The sequence below is a fragment of the Barbus barbus genome (genome assembly GCF_936440315.1).
Source record: "Barbus barbus genome assembly, chromosome: 10".
In the NCBI taxonomy this organism is placed as follows: Eukaryota; Metazoa; Chordata; class Actinopteri; order Cypriniformes; family Cyprinidae; genus Barbus; species Barbus barbus.
This window is the reverse complement of record NC_136738.1, coordinates 4,490,855-4,508,299: the sequence shown is the minus strand read 5'-3', so window position 1 is coordinate 4,508,299 and position 17,445 is coordinate 4,490,855. Positions and strand designations below refer to the sequence as shown.

General features: G+C 37.0%; 1 protein-coding gene across 1 annotated transcript in view; it reads right to left on the bottom strand.

Moving 5' to 3' along the window:
- Window positions 1-17,445, bottom strand: part of LOC306876065 (unconventional myosin-XVI-like) — a gene marked incomplete at its 5' end in the record, with an annotated part of 160,745 nt that overhangs the window by 44,788 nt on the left and 98,512 nt on the right. The window contains 5 exons of the mRNA XM_079426974.1: window positions 3,360-3,440; window positions 10,269-10,441; window positions 11,776-11,851; window positions 12,055-12,255; window positions 14,391-14,543. Coding sequence (XP_079283100.1) covers window positions 3,360-3,440; window positions 10,269-10,441; window positions 11,776-11,851; window positions 12,055-12,255; window positions 14,391-14,543 — 684 coding nt within the window. The remainder of the gene's footprint in view (window positions 1-3,359; window positions 3,441-10,268; window positions 10,442-11,775; window positions 11,852-12,054; window positions 12,256-14,390; window positions 14,544-17,445) is intronic.

Here is a 17,445-nt window from a genome sequence, read left to right as displayed (position 1 = left end):
GACTTGAAATATAGATGACTTGAAATATAGTGCATAGGTTATATAGACATTCATTTGGTCACTTTTAAAAGCCCAGCTTCACAGTAAGAACCAGAATAAGAAGAATAAGAGTGACCAGTACACCTCAAAATTTCTCCATTTGTGTCACAGAGGTCAGTCTTACATATTATGGAGGTCAAACTTCAAACTTGCGTATTTGGAAGATGCTTTTTACCCAATCCACTGAACGATGCTCTTTACCCAATCCACTTCATCAATATCCAAGTGATAAAAATGTCTTTGTACTCCTTTGCACTAGAGATGTCGGTAACTCTTGAATGACAAGCATTGATCAAAACTAACTTTTATTCATACTTTTTTAGTCATGTAACTGGCATGGAGACATGAAGAGTATTTAAATCAATAAAAACAGTAAGAAATTCTAAAACACACTAACATGAGTACTAATTGATATAAGATCAAATTCGATATACACATTATTAAAAGTGAAAGGAAGCCGATGAGCCCAGAACATGAATGCAATGAGCTAAACTACATGTTAAGCATTTTCTTTACAATGTTTTTCTATGGGAAAACAATTAATGTGGAAGTTACTACTGTGCATCCATGTTCTGGTCATCATATTGTTCAGTGCAAACCTGATAGGTTATATAGACATTTATTTTTATATAGAGATTATATAGAGATTTACAGAACCTCAGACGCTTTGAGATATGGACAATACACACACAGTGTATTAAAATACAGACATCTGTTTCTACATCTCATTGAGAGAATAGGTGGGAAAATCTCTCTTTCACCTATGCATTAGTTTCCTTCCTTCCCCTTACCCATCTTCCCTCCACTTCGCTTACTCAGAGTGGTCAGCAATATAAATATAATATTCTACATGAATGCAAGTGATATTCACAGTCATGTTTGCTATCATTTGAATCGTCTCAGGTCGACTGGTACAATGGTCTCAATCTTACAAATAGAAGACTAAAAGGAAATGCATATCTTAACGAGTTTAGATTTATTTCACTCACTGTAGAGGGTGTGCTATTTCCCAGTGTCTTATGTAAATTACCAACTGTTCCCAAAAAGGTGTAAACGATCACGTCTAGGACTTGATCAATACAAATTCTAATTGTTAGTTCCTGTCTCCATTTGGAAGATGTTTTGTCTGAAGTAAAGTGCCCCTATTATGGGTTATGAAAGGATCATATTTTGGTTCTGAGAGTCCCCAACAACAGGTTGACATGCATGCAAGGTCAAAAAACACTTTCATTGTGTTAATATGCATTTATTTTTACCTTATTGCTCAACGACTCCCAAACGACTAGTTCAACAATTCATTTTTCAAAACCCCTCCTTTGTGTGACGCTAATCTGCGGTGATTGGTCGATTTCATTTAAAGCAGTGTTTGTGAGCTTAGTGCTGCTTTGTGGACAGCCGTTACCAGGGAAACAGCTATTTTTAATGCTCCAAAAGAGGCACCTAGTGGCAAAGAATGAATTTGCATTTTCATTCAGACCAACGTGAAAACTTTTTAAAAAAGTGGGCGGGCAATATGCCAATGTTTCATGTTGAAGTCAACATGAAACGGCTTGGGATTAGTTTTAAAACAGACTTGTTTCAATGATTCAGAGTCGACACTTTCTTTTGAGAGACAGTAACTTTATACATGCTGCACTTTCAGATTTAAAACTTCAGGGTGACTTCTGTAAAGCCCAAAGTATACTTATATGTTTACGCATATGCGAGGGACAGCGTAGGGTGCGAATGATGATGTCATAGGTCAAGGAGCCTGTGCTGACTCAGCACGGCCGGCAATGAGCCTGCCATCATCATGTGATATTTCTACTGACGCCAACCGACAGAAAAGAGATGGGGAAAGATGGGGCGCCGCAGTCAATAATACATACAATCACCCATTCAAAGTAATAAACGAAAAAAGCTGCCAATTACGACCGTTCCATCTTTCCGTGAGGGCGAACCCTAATGAAAAACACATTAGACTAGATGTTATTTATTATTGTTGAAGGATTTCACATCTCTTCTACTGCTCTCGTCTGGGAGCTATTTAGTCGTAGATAAATAATGTGTGTGTTTGTGTGAGCACCGTGCATTGAATGTGCTTTATGATGTAATCAGCCCTGAACAGAGAGGACAGATTAGAGAGCAACACTGTGTGCTCTTCTCATAAACCCCTGCAAAACCCCTTACATGCTGTGGTGCAGAAATCAGGTCACGCAGTGTAGAACGTGTGAGCATAAGCACATTCTGTACATACATGTAACTGTATAGTACTGATTTGCTGTAAGCCTCTGCATTATTCACTCAATGTGGATACATGCTATACAATATGCTATACATAATACTGTATATGGTCACACTTTTTTTCTCACCATTAACAAACCATTAACTTTGACTTTTGCCTCCATAAACTTTTAATTTGCTGCTTATTAACAGTTGGTACGGTAGATGTTAAATTTAGGATTAGGGATGCAGAATATGGTCAGGCAGAATTGGTGCTTTATATGTACTAATAAACAGCCAATATATTTTATTTATTTTTATATATATATATATATATATATATATATATATATATATATATATATATATATATATATATATATATATATATATATATATATATATATTTATTTATTGTGTCATTACTGAATAAAAGCATCAAGTTATATAAATACTGAACCCAAACTTTTGAACAATAGTGTATGTATATTTAATTTCAAGATGAGAGATAAATTAAACATTCATTTACAAAAATCCGAATCAACTAAATTATCTAACAAATCTAACACACTGTATCATGTAAGATTATTTGTATATTAAATGTTTAATATTTAATTTTATTAAAAATTTAAATCAGTGTTGCAAAAATAACCAGAATTCCTCACAACTGGCACCTCTAGATATAAGATCATGGTGTGTTGAATCCAGCAGTGAGCTGTTCTCTCCCACAGTAACAGTGAGCCTGCTGTTCATTCATACAGAATCCACAACCATCCACAATCACCCACCCTAATCACTAAAACATCAGCAGGCCAAAATCCTTCCTCCCCACTAACCACACTGGGCCTACGAGACTGGCAGAACACTACAACACTTCTTCTAAAGCCTGTTGTTCAAACCCCAAACACGTGCCTTTGAGACGTGTCTTCCTGGCAGATCTATAATGTTTAGATGTCAGGCAACTTTTTGGTTCTGTGAGCCTGCAGGCTTTTTTAGGAGGTCCAATACATCTGGAAACAGGAAGTTAAATCCACATAGCACAATGAGCATCTGGATGGGCCGGGTTGGCTCAGGTCAGGTTGGTTTGGGAGCTGGCAGTGGTTCTATTGTGGACTTACCCTGAGCTGCACTGCCACAGTGACCGGTCCACAACGCTCCAGTCGCTGCAGGAAGGACATCGCTCCCTTCTTCTTCAGGAGCTGCAGGGCAAAAAAAAAATAAATAAAAAAAAAATAAAAAAAAAAAGTACACTGTTAGGACTGTTAATTAAATAAATAAATACATAAATAAATGAAAGTGTACTATTTTTAGCTTTTTATTAATTAATTAATTTCATTAGTTATTATTTATTTTTTACTGTTTACCCCCTGGCACCTAACAAAAGCTTTAAAGCCTGCACCCCCCCCCCCCCAAAAAAAAAAAAAAATAATAATAATAATAATAAATATTATATTTGACAAATCAGTTAGGCTCTATGGTTTATATTATATGATAAATTGAGAATATGAAGCTTATACGCGAAGAGAAAAAAAATAATAATAATTTTACTCAAACTCAATTTTGCCCAAACTGAATGATTGAATGAATGATGTACATGCAGTTGCTGATATTTATATGGCCAGTAGGATGAAATTCTGAGAGCTTTTAATGCAAATAAATAAGATTTTATAACACTATAACAGACTATATGTTGTTTTAATTGTGGGGGCAAAACCCATAACGCAGTGCTAAATATTTGACCAGAAAAAGTCCAGATAGTTTGTTGTATCAACAATTTTATGTTTTATAATTCATAATCTTCCCTAAAATGTTTTGCTTACAGTGTGCTTGCGCTCTTTCTTTAAATTGCTTTCATATTTCCTAATGCAATGACATTGATGCATTTTTAAGAGCGGCTTTAGTGTTAGCGAGGCTACTGTATATCAGGAGAGAGTAGAGAGGGGAAGGAGGAGATGTGCTCTAGATGTGACTGTTCATCTTCATGCCCTTTTAAGATGATGTTGGCATGGCAACAGAGTTGTACGAGAGCTATGAATGAATCATGCAAGTGCAAACAAACAAAAACATACAATAATATACACACAGATTTCTGTATTATCACCCAAATAGGAAATACTGACAACAATATTTCTGCTAAAGATTGACTGTGTCTATGCTTTTCCTTTGTCAGCAGGTCATAATACAAAGCAGAGCAGGTCATCCTGATAACCCTGATGCAGGACATCCCCTACTTGAATCTCTACATGGATTGTATTTAAGTCACTGGTGGAAAATAAGTTCAAATGGTCTAGCAGCAAACTTAATTTGAACTAAAAGGTGATTCAGGAACTGGAAAGTTACACACATAGTTCTGCTACATGATCATTGTGCCCTTTTAACCCTGGAGGGGGTCTGTTCTGGGAAATAACACACAGTAAGTCACTCTAGATTGAGGTGGTGATTTAATGATAGTTCACCTATGATTGAGTCTGAGTTTTTGTCTCGATTCCATTGACTCATACAGCTTTCATTCTTTTAATTCGTCTTGTCAGGTTTCTTTCATGAATAGAAAGTTCAAAAGAACAGCCTTAAAATAAAAATGATTTGTATATGGCTCAATGACAAAAAAAAATATATAAGTTTAATGCAGCTTTTTTTCCTCCAGCGCACTGGCTGACCTAGCCTGAAAAACAAGCTTTTTTAACGCTATTTGAGCAAAATAAACAACATTTATTATACAGTTGTAGTCAGATTTCAGTTTTGGAGAATTTAATGATTCCTCATTCAAAGAGATAAGAGCTGCACTTGCATGCTCGAGAGGCGTTTCAAAGATGGCCGCCGAGTGACATGACTTGCCTTAAAGGGACTTTGTCTGAACTTCTTGATAAGCATCTGTGGATTGCTTTATGGCCCATCCACAATAGTACAATCCGGCATCAGAGAACTGTATGTTAGTTATCATGACATTTAATAACCATAAGCAGGGTTGCCAACGCTTACGCATTTGGCGTGAGACGCACGCTCCCAGACTCTGTCTCACGCTCTCACTCTGCCCATGTAAATCTCATGCCATATTGGCAGCCCTGCTTGTGATTTGAAAAAGTCTCAACTTACAAATTTAGTAAGTTTTAATACAAAATTCAAATATTAAATACAGTTTTGGCACACTTAATGTGGTGTAAATCATAACATGTAGCACTTGAGTTAAAGCCAGAGCCATTGAAAAACAGAGTTGCGATCACGTGGTTTGTGGAGCTCTCTATAGTTCCAAACCAGCGCTGAACAAAGCGCAGAACGGTAAGCAAGAGTGTCTGGAACAGTAGCGAAGCCGTCCCTGCAAACAAGCCTGCAGTGAATGAGTTTAAGCAGGATAGATGACAGCTTCACTACAGCTATTTGCAGCAACCTTTGGTAAATATTACAGTATATTATGCATAGATTATTATGTCAATGTACATGTTTTACATGTGAGTGGGCGGGACTATACTAGGGGGCGTGTTTGTATTGGGAGGTGACATCGCTCACAGACGACTGTGCCGAATGCTTTGATCAATGCTGGTAATCGGTAAAGGCAGCTGCCAATCAGTTCGTGCCTGTGTGAACAAACAGAAAACCTTCCTGGAACAATACGTTATTTTTTTATAATAATAATAATAATAATAATATTTTTTACCCCAAATGCAGCGATTATACCCTGCTAACAGTGGGAGCAACAACGGTACGCACAATAGGTCAATATTCACTATTACCCAAACGCTTTTCACCCATCTCGACATCTCTCACTGTTGATACACATGATTTTTAATATTACTTCACCCAATACAAACACGCCCCCTAGTATAGTCCCGCCCACTCACATTGATTGACAGCTTTCTGTGAAGACATAGGAAATTCAAATGCAAAAGGAATTGCGACTCCATTTGAGTTCGGCAGGTTACATGCAAGAAGCATAGAAAGTGAAAAGGAAAATGTGGTAATTAATATTGCTATTTAAATATGACAGGCTCGTAGCTCGTAAGACATGGGAAATACAGTTGCAAACGGACTTTTCATTTGAAATGTGGCAGTCACTGTGCGTTCGCGAAAGCAATGCAATTGCATTTGGATTATGTCACAATTTATGCACCCACATGTGGAAAACGCAATTGAAAATACAATTTGCAATTCCTTTCGAAAATAGTCTGGAAAATCATTCCATATAGAGTAGTAGAGTATATACAACACAACTAATCCCCTAACTAGCCCCCACGCAAAAAAAAAAAAAAAACTTCTGTACTACTCTTGCCATAAATTGTGGGTCTATAGATAGATGGATGGACGAACGGATAGATAGATAGATAGATAGATAGATAGATAGATAGATAGATAGATAGACGGACGGATACACAGATAGACAGACAGAACTGTTGTTTTCAGTACAGCTAGTGTTAGAATCAAAATATATTTTCCCAAGTGACATATTAAAGCAATTAAAAGGTGATATAATATTGTTTTAAAAACAAACGCAGTTCAAACTGTGCAGTGTAAAATGAGACTATTTGTTTTTTCTTAGTCAAACAGCTGTTCTGGTGGAAAAAAAGGCCAGGCGCTGATGACACGGCTCAGTCATTTAGCTACTCAGTAGGAAAGAAAATGATTATATTTCACAGCAAACTGCTGCTTTAAATCAAAATCTCTTCAGGGTGTCCTGATTCCCAGAAAACGCCGCCACCACACCAAATCTACTCATTTTCAGGACACACAACAAAAGAAAGAAAAAAAAAGAAAAACCTGGTGCAACTTTTTAATCTAATCTAGTTTCTCTCATCAAAGGGCAAACCAAACTAACCAAACCACTTATTTGTGCTTCAGCAGGATCTCATCATGTTACTTCATATTACTGTCTCTCTAGGAGAACTGAACCACTGCTTATGTAAGAGAGTAAAACCAGGGTATGTGGGTAACCAGGGGTGCCAGCGGCTCATGTACTGTGTGTCTTACATAAGACTGAGCCAATCACACACACACACACTGACCTGAATATAGACAGAAGAGAAGGAAAGGAGAGATGGCGCACATGATTAAAAGACAAAGAAAGGAGCCGAATAAGGCAAGGCAGAATGGAAGAAAGTGATGGTCAAATGTGACTTACAAAATTCAAGGGTGAATCTCAAGAACATGTATCAGTCATATTTTACCTCAGAATCATAAGACATAAAATATTTTGAATAAAAAAAATGAAGGATTATTTTGGACCATTAAGAGCACTGCTCGCAATAGATTTATAGACATACTGGAATTTCAACTTAAAATTGTCTTATTATATAGGAATATATTTTCCAGTAACCCAGTGAGTTAAAAACTTTATGAATGAAAGATACTTCATTTAATTTGTCTGAAACTTAACGGATGCAAGAGATATGATTATGTTCAAACAAATTAATCAGCGTAAAAAGTGTTGTGTTGAATTATAACTATTAATAATATACTCCCGCAACTTATTAATTCAAGGCCATGTTTCATTAAATTGTTCCCTCATTTTAGGTCAATCGCGGCCATGACAAATTAATTCGTTTCCTTCGCACTAAAACAAGGTAACAAATTAGTACAACATGACCACGGCTGACCTAAAACAAGGGACTGAATTATAAAACGTGGCAAGAAATTAATAAGGTAATTAAACAAGGGAACAAATGAAATTACTGAACCTATACATTTGCATGATTTTTTTCCCTAAACAAGCAAAGCGTCTTCTTTTTTTCTCTATGCAATACAATTTGATTGGATGCAACATGTGCACGATTATTTATTATACACACACAAATATGAATACACAATTGGATTTTAAGTTAAATGTTTAACAAAACCCTCATCTAAACCCTCATCTAAGTCATCTAAGAACTAATGGCTGTGACAGAGAGAGAGTGAACAGAGAAACTGCACACCACTGAAATACAAACGGAGTCTGTGAGAGAAACAGACGGAGAGTAGGAAAGGGAGGAGGGTGATTGAGAAATGCTGCAGAGATAGAGCTGTGTGGAGAGCAAACACCCCAAGTGACGCATCTGCGTATGTTTGTGCTTTGTGTGACGCAGTCGGTTAAAGCCCTGTGTTTTCTCTGAATGGGATATCTGGCTGTGGAAAGCTGATCAATGGACAGAATGTATTTAGGGTAACGCTGTCTAATTTAGGTCACATCCCAGTGCAAGCTCGATAAGCTAAAAATACTACAGCTCGTGAAAAGTTTGTTCTGGCTGGTCTGGTCATGTTTGCGGCGGAGTCATGTGGTATATGATCCTCATCGCATGCGATAATGGAGGATAGTGAAGTCACACTGACTTAATGGCAGCACTGAAACATCTGTCACAGCAGACTGAGGGAAGCCCATGTGCATGACCAAACGGCACATTAAAAAGCACTGTTTATTTCTATTGTTGAATATTCCAAGCCTTGCTGAATGTTTTTATAATCAAACAATTCACATTAAATCCAATGCTGAATTGTCTCTTAATGAATGATTGTTGTTTTTGTCAGATTAAAAAAATGTTGTCACAAAAATAAATATATAATGTATTTATAAAATAAGAAATAAGTAATATGTATTTATAAAATATTTATTAAAAAGATGCATTTTATTAAAATACAAAAACAAATAGATATTTTATAAAAAAAGTAAAAAAATGGGCATTTAAAATGAGGTTCCACTGGTGTATTACTATTTTTGTCACAACAAAAACATGTCATAATAAAAGGAAAACAAAGAAAAAAAAAACAAGCAAGCAAACAAACAAATAAATAATTGAAAAAAATAATAATAAAATAATAAAAAATATATATATTTTTTGTTTTGTTGTGTTTTTAATGAATACATTTCTGTCATGACAACTCTCGGACGATTTTAGCATGGTAATGGATATGACAATGTTAATATATTTGTGACCCTGGACCACAAAGCCAGTCTGAAGTCGCTGGGGTATACTTGTAGCAATAGCCAAAAATACATTGTATGGGTCAAAATTATTGATTTTTTCTTTTATGTCAAAAATCATTAGGGCATTAAGCAAAGATCATGTTCCATTAAGATATTTTGTAAATTTCCTACTGTAAATATATCAAAAAATAATTTTTGATTAGTAATATGTATTGCTAAGAACTTCATTTGTACAACTTTAAAGGCAATTTGCTCAATATTTTGATTGTTTGCACCCTCAGATTCCAGATTTTCAAATAGTTGTATCTCGTCCAAATATTGACCTATCCTAACAACCCATACATCAATTGAAAGCTTACTTATTCAGTTTTCAGATGATGTATAAATCTCAATTTCGAAAAATTTACCCTTATGACTGGTTTTGTGGTCCATGGTCACATTTGGTCTTGTCGGAATAGATCTGCTACTGAATTGCTGCTGCTGTTGGTTATATATGTAGTTGTAGATTATTGCTGCTTCTGTTGCAAGCACGTACAGGAACTTGCTGCTGCCAATGCATACAGCAATACGGTGCTGTGAGTTTTTAAGAAATACTGCTGCTGCACAAATAGCATAATAACCTGTAGCAGATCTACATGTATACAGGTGGAGCTGGGGAAGGTGGAGGGTTTCAGAGGAACTCTGAAAGTGCGTTGCAAAAAGTTCTAGTGAATGCTAACCAGCCATTTAAATGTAAAGCAGCAAGCACATTGGCTGTGTATGCAACATGAACCAATCAAGCTTGTGCTGTGAATATCATCAGTTACGTTAAGACCCATCAGCCTGCGCCATCTATAGTTTCATGAAAGAACTAGACATTTATGCATTTTTTATTAAATAATTATATAAACATTTATTAAAACAAATTATGAAAAAGTTATTTAAATAAAAATAATGTATAATTAAAATGTATTAGAAAAAAATATTTACATACAAACAAATAAATACAAATAGTAAAATTTACATTTATAAAAAAATTATATTTATTTAAATCAAACAAACAAATACATATTTTTAATATGATACTTTATAAATAAAGATGTTAAAAATTTAATTTGTGCCAATAGGCTGTGAAGGTTCCACTGGTGTATTTAGGTACCTTGTTCAGTTCCACATATTTCTTGGCGTCTCTGGCAGGATTTAGCGTAGTGCTCTTGTTAAGCAAAGTGCCTTTGGGCCCGCAGAGCTTCAGTCGCTGGTGGTGGGGAACCAATGAGCCCGTCTGAGTCAGCTTACACTGAAACATTTGATGGATGAGCACGTTTTCACTTGCTGCTCAGGGGGGAAAAGAGAGATGGAGAGAGAAAATAAACACAAGGCTACACACGTTTGGAGCTTAATTACGCCAGGCGCCGGAGCTAATTGTCTCCCCTCATTTACCCCATCCCCCACGAACACCCTCACAAACAACATAACAGCACCCCATTTAAATCTCTACGTGTGCACACGCTCCTGCCTCATGTTGACCTCTGACCTGCTTAACGTGGGGAGAGGAGGAGGTGTATAGAGGGTGAACGCTAAAACGTACATGACATGCTCTGCAGCAGGTACAAATGTTAAGATCACAGTTCACATGACCACAACACTGGGAAGTAACTTTTTAAGTAGTGACACTACTAACTAACCACACAAGAAAATTATTTTGAACACTATTAATTTTGTCTTACATACAATGTGCTTTACGTGAAGCGCACAAAAGATTTGACTCACTGATTTTAACAGTATAAAGTTAGAATGTTGTGAAGCTACCAACTTATATGCTAATAAGCGGAGCACAAACAAATATTGGATAAAATAATCCATTTATAATTACACTAAATTATGTTTAACAGTACTTTAAGGTGTAGTGTTACAACCTGTTCTTTTCTCAACATTTATCAAAATGTTCAACAACTTGGGAGCATATTTTGAACTCAAGGCAATGCATTGTGGGAATGCATTTCTCACAATAATAATAATAATAATAATAATAATAATAATAATAATAATAATAATATCGCAAAGAATACCTGACAAGGAAGTATTTTAAAAGGCAGGCTTTTAGCAGCATTTTGGTGTCAGAAATGCATTTATGATGCATTAAAATGCTACCTAAGTAGATCAAAAGGTTTTGGAAACGAGCCATGATTTTTGAAAAAAAAAAAACTAATAAAAAACAGGTGTTACAGTTAATGTTACAAATTTTTTATTTTTAAATTATAGAAGTATTAAATGATACTATTTTGATATATATATGTAATATATATTGTAATGATACTGAGATTATATATTTTCTATTAAAATAGAAAAGTGTTATTCTAAATTGTAATAATATTTTCACAATATTACAGTTTTTACTGTATTCTTTTATATATTTTTTTAATGCCTTGGTGAGCATAAAGGCAGATCTTTTATTTATTATTATTATTTTTTTTTTTTTAAATCTTGCAAACCCCAAACGTTTGTATGGTAGTGAATTAATAAGTGATGTCCTGTAATTTCCTTTTCTTTTATTACAGTAACAATAACTCTAGTAACTAAGCTATTTTGATGGGAGCTGCTGTTACCATAGTGAGTTTTTGGACCATATAGAGGATGACTAGAACACAAAACTCCCCAATCCTTACTTTTCATAACAAACAAGATGTTTTGGGGAAGAACATCCTTGTTCTTGTCCAGTGAGCCAGTCAGGTCATAGGTCACCTGCAATACAGGACACACAAACACACATGAGTCCAGCGCTAATAATAGCCCTCACGCTCAGCATGACATAGTGCATTGACTCTCCAGAGGGCTTCTCGGAAGTGTGTGACTATGGGTTAGTGTTTGTGTGTAAGACTCCGGCTGAGGACATGACTGTGAACTCAGCATGTGCATGTGTGAACTCCCAGTTTCCCGTAACCCACCTTGCCGGCATAGTGAGTGACGGTAAACGATGGCCCCTGGTCTTTGGGTGGGGGATTCCCGTTGCCATCCTTGGTTGTGAGGGAGACGGCTTCCAAACCGGAGGAATCCAGCTGTATCTGCAGTCGCTTATAAAGGTTGAATTCACATGGCCTGAGGGACTGACTCTCCTCATCAATGATACACAGCACACCCTGAGGCTTCTGTAACACACACACAGTTACACTGAAGGCTTTAGATGCAAAATAAGGAAGGATTAATGTACAGAAAGATGGTCAATTCCACAAAATAAACTGGGTAAACTAGGCCCTCATTTTAGTCAGAAGTGGTTTGTTTTATGATAATAACCAGCTAAGTGTACATTTTACAGCTACTTAAACCTAAATGATTATTTAAACTATGCTATTATGTGAGAAGACTTGAAACTAACACAGCTATGTAGGAAACCTGTTGGACAACAGTCAGTAAAATCAGTCAGTCAATCAAAGTCAAATTACCTTCATGTTGTTCCAAAACCGTAAGGACCTTCGTTCATTTTCAGAACATAAATAAACATATTTGATGAAATCCGAGAGCTTTCTGACCAGCATAGACAGTAACGCAACTGACACGTTCAAGGCCCAGAAAGGTAGTAAGGACATCATTAAAATAGTCTATGTGACACCAATGGTTCAACTGTCATTTATGAAGCTACAACAATACTTTTGGTGTGCAAATAAAAATAACTTTATTCAACAATTTATTGCTGTCGATGCAGTAGGGCTGCACGATTAATCGAAAAAAAAAAATCACGATTTCGATTCATACATAAATGCGATCTCATTTCTAAATGAGGGCGATTCACTTCCGTGTATCACTTTTCTCCTCTCCCTCATTGGCCACGTTCCGCTGTCACTCACGTGACGTGTAACAAGGCGGCAGACCTAAACGGAGTCAATAGGCGAGTTCGCAGAATGATCACCGTATGACATCAAAGTACCACGAGAGCGATAAGAAAGCAGTCGGACCCTATGCATTCAAATCGCTCTTGCGGTACTTTGATGTCATACGGTGATCATTCTGCGCAGCGCTGCTTCAACGGGGCGTCAGCATCAATGCTTGACGGAGGGCGTGTCTGAAGCTTGGTGCTGCCCAGAGCCGTCATAGTGATAACAGCCAATCACATACTTTTCTGGTGCTGCATGAACGGGATTGGCGAGCATCTACGCTAGGGTATTTGCATAAGGCGATCTGATTGGCTGGCCTGCGTTGGCGCTTGAAAAGTTTAAAAGTTTTCAACTTCTGCCGCGTGCAACGCCAGTGAAGCGACGCGAGGGACCCACAATTCAGTTCGGCAACGCTTGACGTCACTCCATTCAAAGTAAACGAGAGGCGTTTACTACAGCCCTACTATGCAAGGTCAGAAAGCTCATAAAAAATATCTTAATTTGTGTTCAGAAGATGAACAAAGGTCTTATGGGTTTAGAACAACATGAGTAATTAATGACAATTTTAATTTTTGGGTGAACTATCCCTTTATATATTTGTAGCTGACATCCGTGTGGCATGACATAATGAGTATGATTAACTATTATAGCATTTTGCATTATTTTATATTTTAAGTATTTAAAATATTAATTATAAAATATTTAAGTATTTTATATTATACTACGCAAGCAGATTCAATATTTCTATTGTTAGAAGGATTATAATTATGTGTTATTTCTATAGTTCTATCTTTAATCTATCTGAACTATCTTTAGTTCTTGCACACTCCAAGACATTGAAATGCATTAGTACGTAAATTTTTTTTAATCAAATAAAAAAAAAACAGAACAAAACAAACAATGTAGCACACAAACCAAAAAATGCAGCAGACTTGGTCAGGATATTCATTAAGGACGTGTGAAAGCTTAAAACAGACGGTCATAAAACCCATTCAAATATACACAGAATAATATAGTCAAATCGAGCACAAATGAGTGTGTGGCAAGAGAAAACATGCCTCTGTGTGTACAATGCTGTGTCACTTGGTCTTGACCAAAGGGAGAAGTCATTTTGTGACTCATAAAATGGTCACATCTGACAAACGGCTAATAGAGTCATAGTCTAAAAGATGGGCTTTATCACATCTTAGCGACACCTAAGGGAATTCAACATGCCTGGATGTGTGTTAGCCTTTATAAAACAGTCAGCGAGGACATCCGTTATTGAGTCAGTAAATTAAGAGACGGCAATTAAAGAGGCAACAGAGGGGCTCTTATACAGGGTCAACAGCCTCAGGGTGGGGAAAAAAGCTTTCCAACTTCTTTCCTCTCCCTCCTGCCCCAGCTCTCGGAAAGCCGCTCCGACTGCGTACCTGGAAGAAGAAGTCCAGCACCGCTGTCTGGTTGCCGAGGGAGTGTAGCGTCTCCATGGCAACCCCCTCCTGCAGACATTCCTGCTGCTCCTGCTGGAAGAGCACATCTGCGGTGAACTGCCGGATCTGCTCATTCACCATGTTCACGCACAGCTACAGACACAAAAACACAAAAACCTTTGTTAAGCCACAGCACAGGGACATTTTACTTATTAACAGAATACACTTTCAATGACACACTGATTAATCAGTTCATTTGTTTCACCTTTGTTGACCTTTGGGGGATTACTCTAAAACTCTACAGGGGCAGAAGTGTCCATAGTTAGAGTAAGAGACCATAATATGCTTTGTCTCCTAACAATGTCTAACAGTGGATATGCAGAGTTCTGTCAGTTTTCTAGAAGTCCCTTTTTAAAAAAATGCACTGCTTACTAGAAACAATGCTTGGTGATAATATTCTAGACAGACAGACTATCCCTTTAAGATCTGGGTCTGTCACCAGGGTAAAACATTAACATTTATATATTAAAAACATCTGGAAAGCAGACAAATTGTTCTGATTAAAGCATAGAAAAAAAAGTTTTATGGTGATCTTCATTTTACAAAAAGAGAAAATAAGTTAAAATGTACAGTATATATTAAATACTTGTTCATATATAACAATAATTGTATTAAAAGGGTAGGATTTTGTACAATTTTGTACAAAAATTACAGGGTTGTATATGACTTTTCAGGCAGCAAGCATGTGTTTTATCAGGCAAAATAAAGCATACACTTATAGGGTATGTTTCAACATTTCATATATTTTCCAAACAATAGCTATATGACAGGCAGCTTTATCTGCACACTGTATGTTAATTACCTCTTAACGAACATGGCTGCAATAAGCATTCAACGTTAACCCCTTGCACCTATTCATTCACTGCTCCACACGCTTCGGTGAGCGGGTTTCTTCCAGGAATTCATCCTAACAGCCCAGTAACTGGACTCATTTAAATCATTTATCACCGTAATCCTGCCGAGATGAAAGTTAAAAACAAGGAACCCTAATAGAAGGGATTCTAAAACGCCAAAGCAGGAACCACAGTGGGAATCCATATAAGGTATATAGCACATGCTTAACACTACACAAGAAACCATAGAAGCTTTCCCAAGTGGACAAAAGATACAATTTCTGATGGAGTGGAAAGAGTAGATGGCTTTATCCCAAACAAAAGAATTCAACTTCAAACCATCTAGCTGTTGGTTTCTCAGAAGCGCTTAGGTCATACAGTATATGATGGAGCTGTTTTGATACTGCCGATCAAAAGCTAAGTCCATCGGAGGGAAGTATACAGCACGGTTGTATCAACATAGGCGTCTTCCAAGTTTAATGTGGCAACACGCACTGGATGAAGTACAGACGGCAATGGTGGAAGCAATGGAGAGCAAAGAAAACAAGCATTTTACAAAAGCTGGGTGCACCTCATCAACTTCTCATCATGAGGTTTCACAGCGCTACAGGATGTTATAGGGAAGACTGCCCAAGCACTGAAACAATTCAGCACACATCATGAGCGAAAAAGATCAGAGCTGAGATGAAGAGCTTGGAGAAAAAGAGGGAGCATTCCAGAGCACTGAGCAAAAAAGTCCATCCATGGAGAAAATCTCAAATGTGGGACTCTAGCCATTCTGAAAGAAGCCTTAAGGCCCCACATCTTCGCAACGCAAGACAACACTTACCCAGAGATGATATAACAGTGTCATTATAAATCACAAATGTGTAGGGAGGCAGAGAGTTTGCAACATTATCTATACAAAAGCATACAAAAAAAGGACGCGCTTTTGAGACATGATGTAATAGCGGAAATAGCCAAAAAGCAGAATAGATGGTTACTACAAAAGCTTGCAAAACTTGCCCTGTTCTCTTCTGATTGGTCCAGTGTTCTGGAACCGACATTGATAAGCAACACTGCGTGGAAGAAAAAACACAGTACACTTGACACAGAGTTTTAAAAATGCGGCGCTCATGTGGGAGATGGTCCAAAAGATGTGAAATGCAACCGCAACAGTCATTCAGATCCATCTAAAGTCTTTACAAAGAAAAAAAATGGAAAAGTAGTGCATTGGAATGGAAAAACACGTTCTGTGTGAATGGCCCCTGGCATATCATGCTCTACATGCAACTGAGTAACGTTTGCTCACCAGTATGGGAGTGTTTGGGGACCACAATCAAAAATGGCAAGTGAACTTTTCATGCGTGCATGTAGAACATCTTGCTTTTGCCTGACGTCTGCTCTGGCATGATTTTATTCAGCAGTAGTAGCTACAAACTGTCTTTTATGTTTTGTTTTTTTTCCTTTTAATCGTGGGTGGCATCTAGCATTAAGCTGCAATACTGCAAACTTGTTGAAGAGCTAAATTGTTATTGCCTTAATATCAATAACTTATTGTCAGTTACATCATATTGTGACACCCCTAGTATGGAGGGGAAAAAACAGAATAGTGGTGCATTAGTTTCTGTAATTAGATGTACAGAAAACCCTAAAGAAATTAGTCAAGAGTATTTGAAGATTTACAGATTTCGATCAGACCCGATTCTGATACTTGATACTTATAATGTTATCAGAATGTCCCAAGTGGGCATTAAATACCTCGTTCACGCTCCATAATTACAGTCACTCACCCCAATTTTTTTTTTCTCATTCTTGTGACCTTGACCTTTCAAGGACCATAAATCTTCTTTCACATGTGGATTAAAGATGCATGCGTATCTTGGCGTCTCGTAAGCATTTCCCAATCTGTCACACACACTATCAGAAGGAGATCTCCCAGGGGACTGTGGGTAAGCACTTATCTCTTCTAGCACCAATCCTGATTTACACCTTGTCCAACACTGTCAAGGAAGACATCCAGGAATGGCACACATGCAGACACACACACACACACACACACCAACCTGCCTACCTCTCAAAAGTTGTCCAGATGATCACAGAAAGAACAGATCCACACACAAATAAAGGGCGTCATCTTGACTGATGGGGACAGACCTTTAAAAATATTCTTGAACAGAATG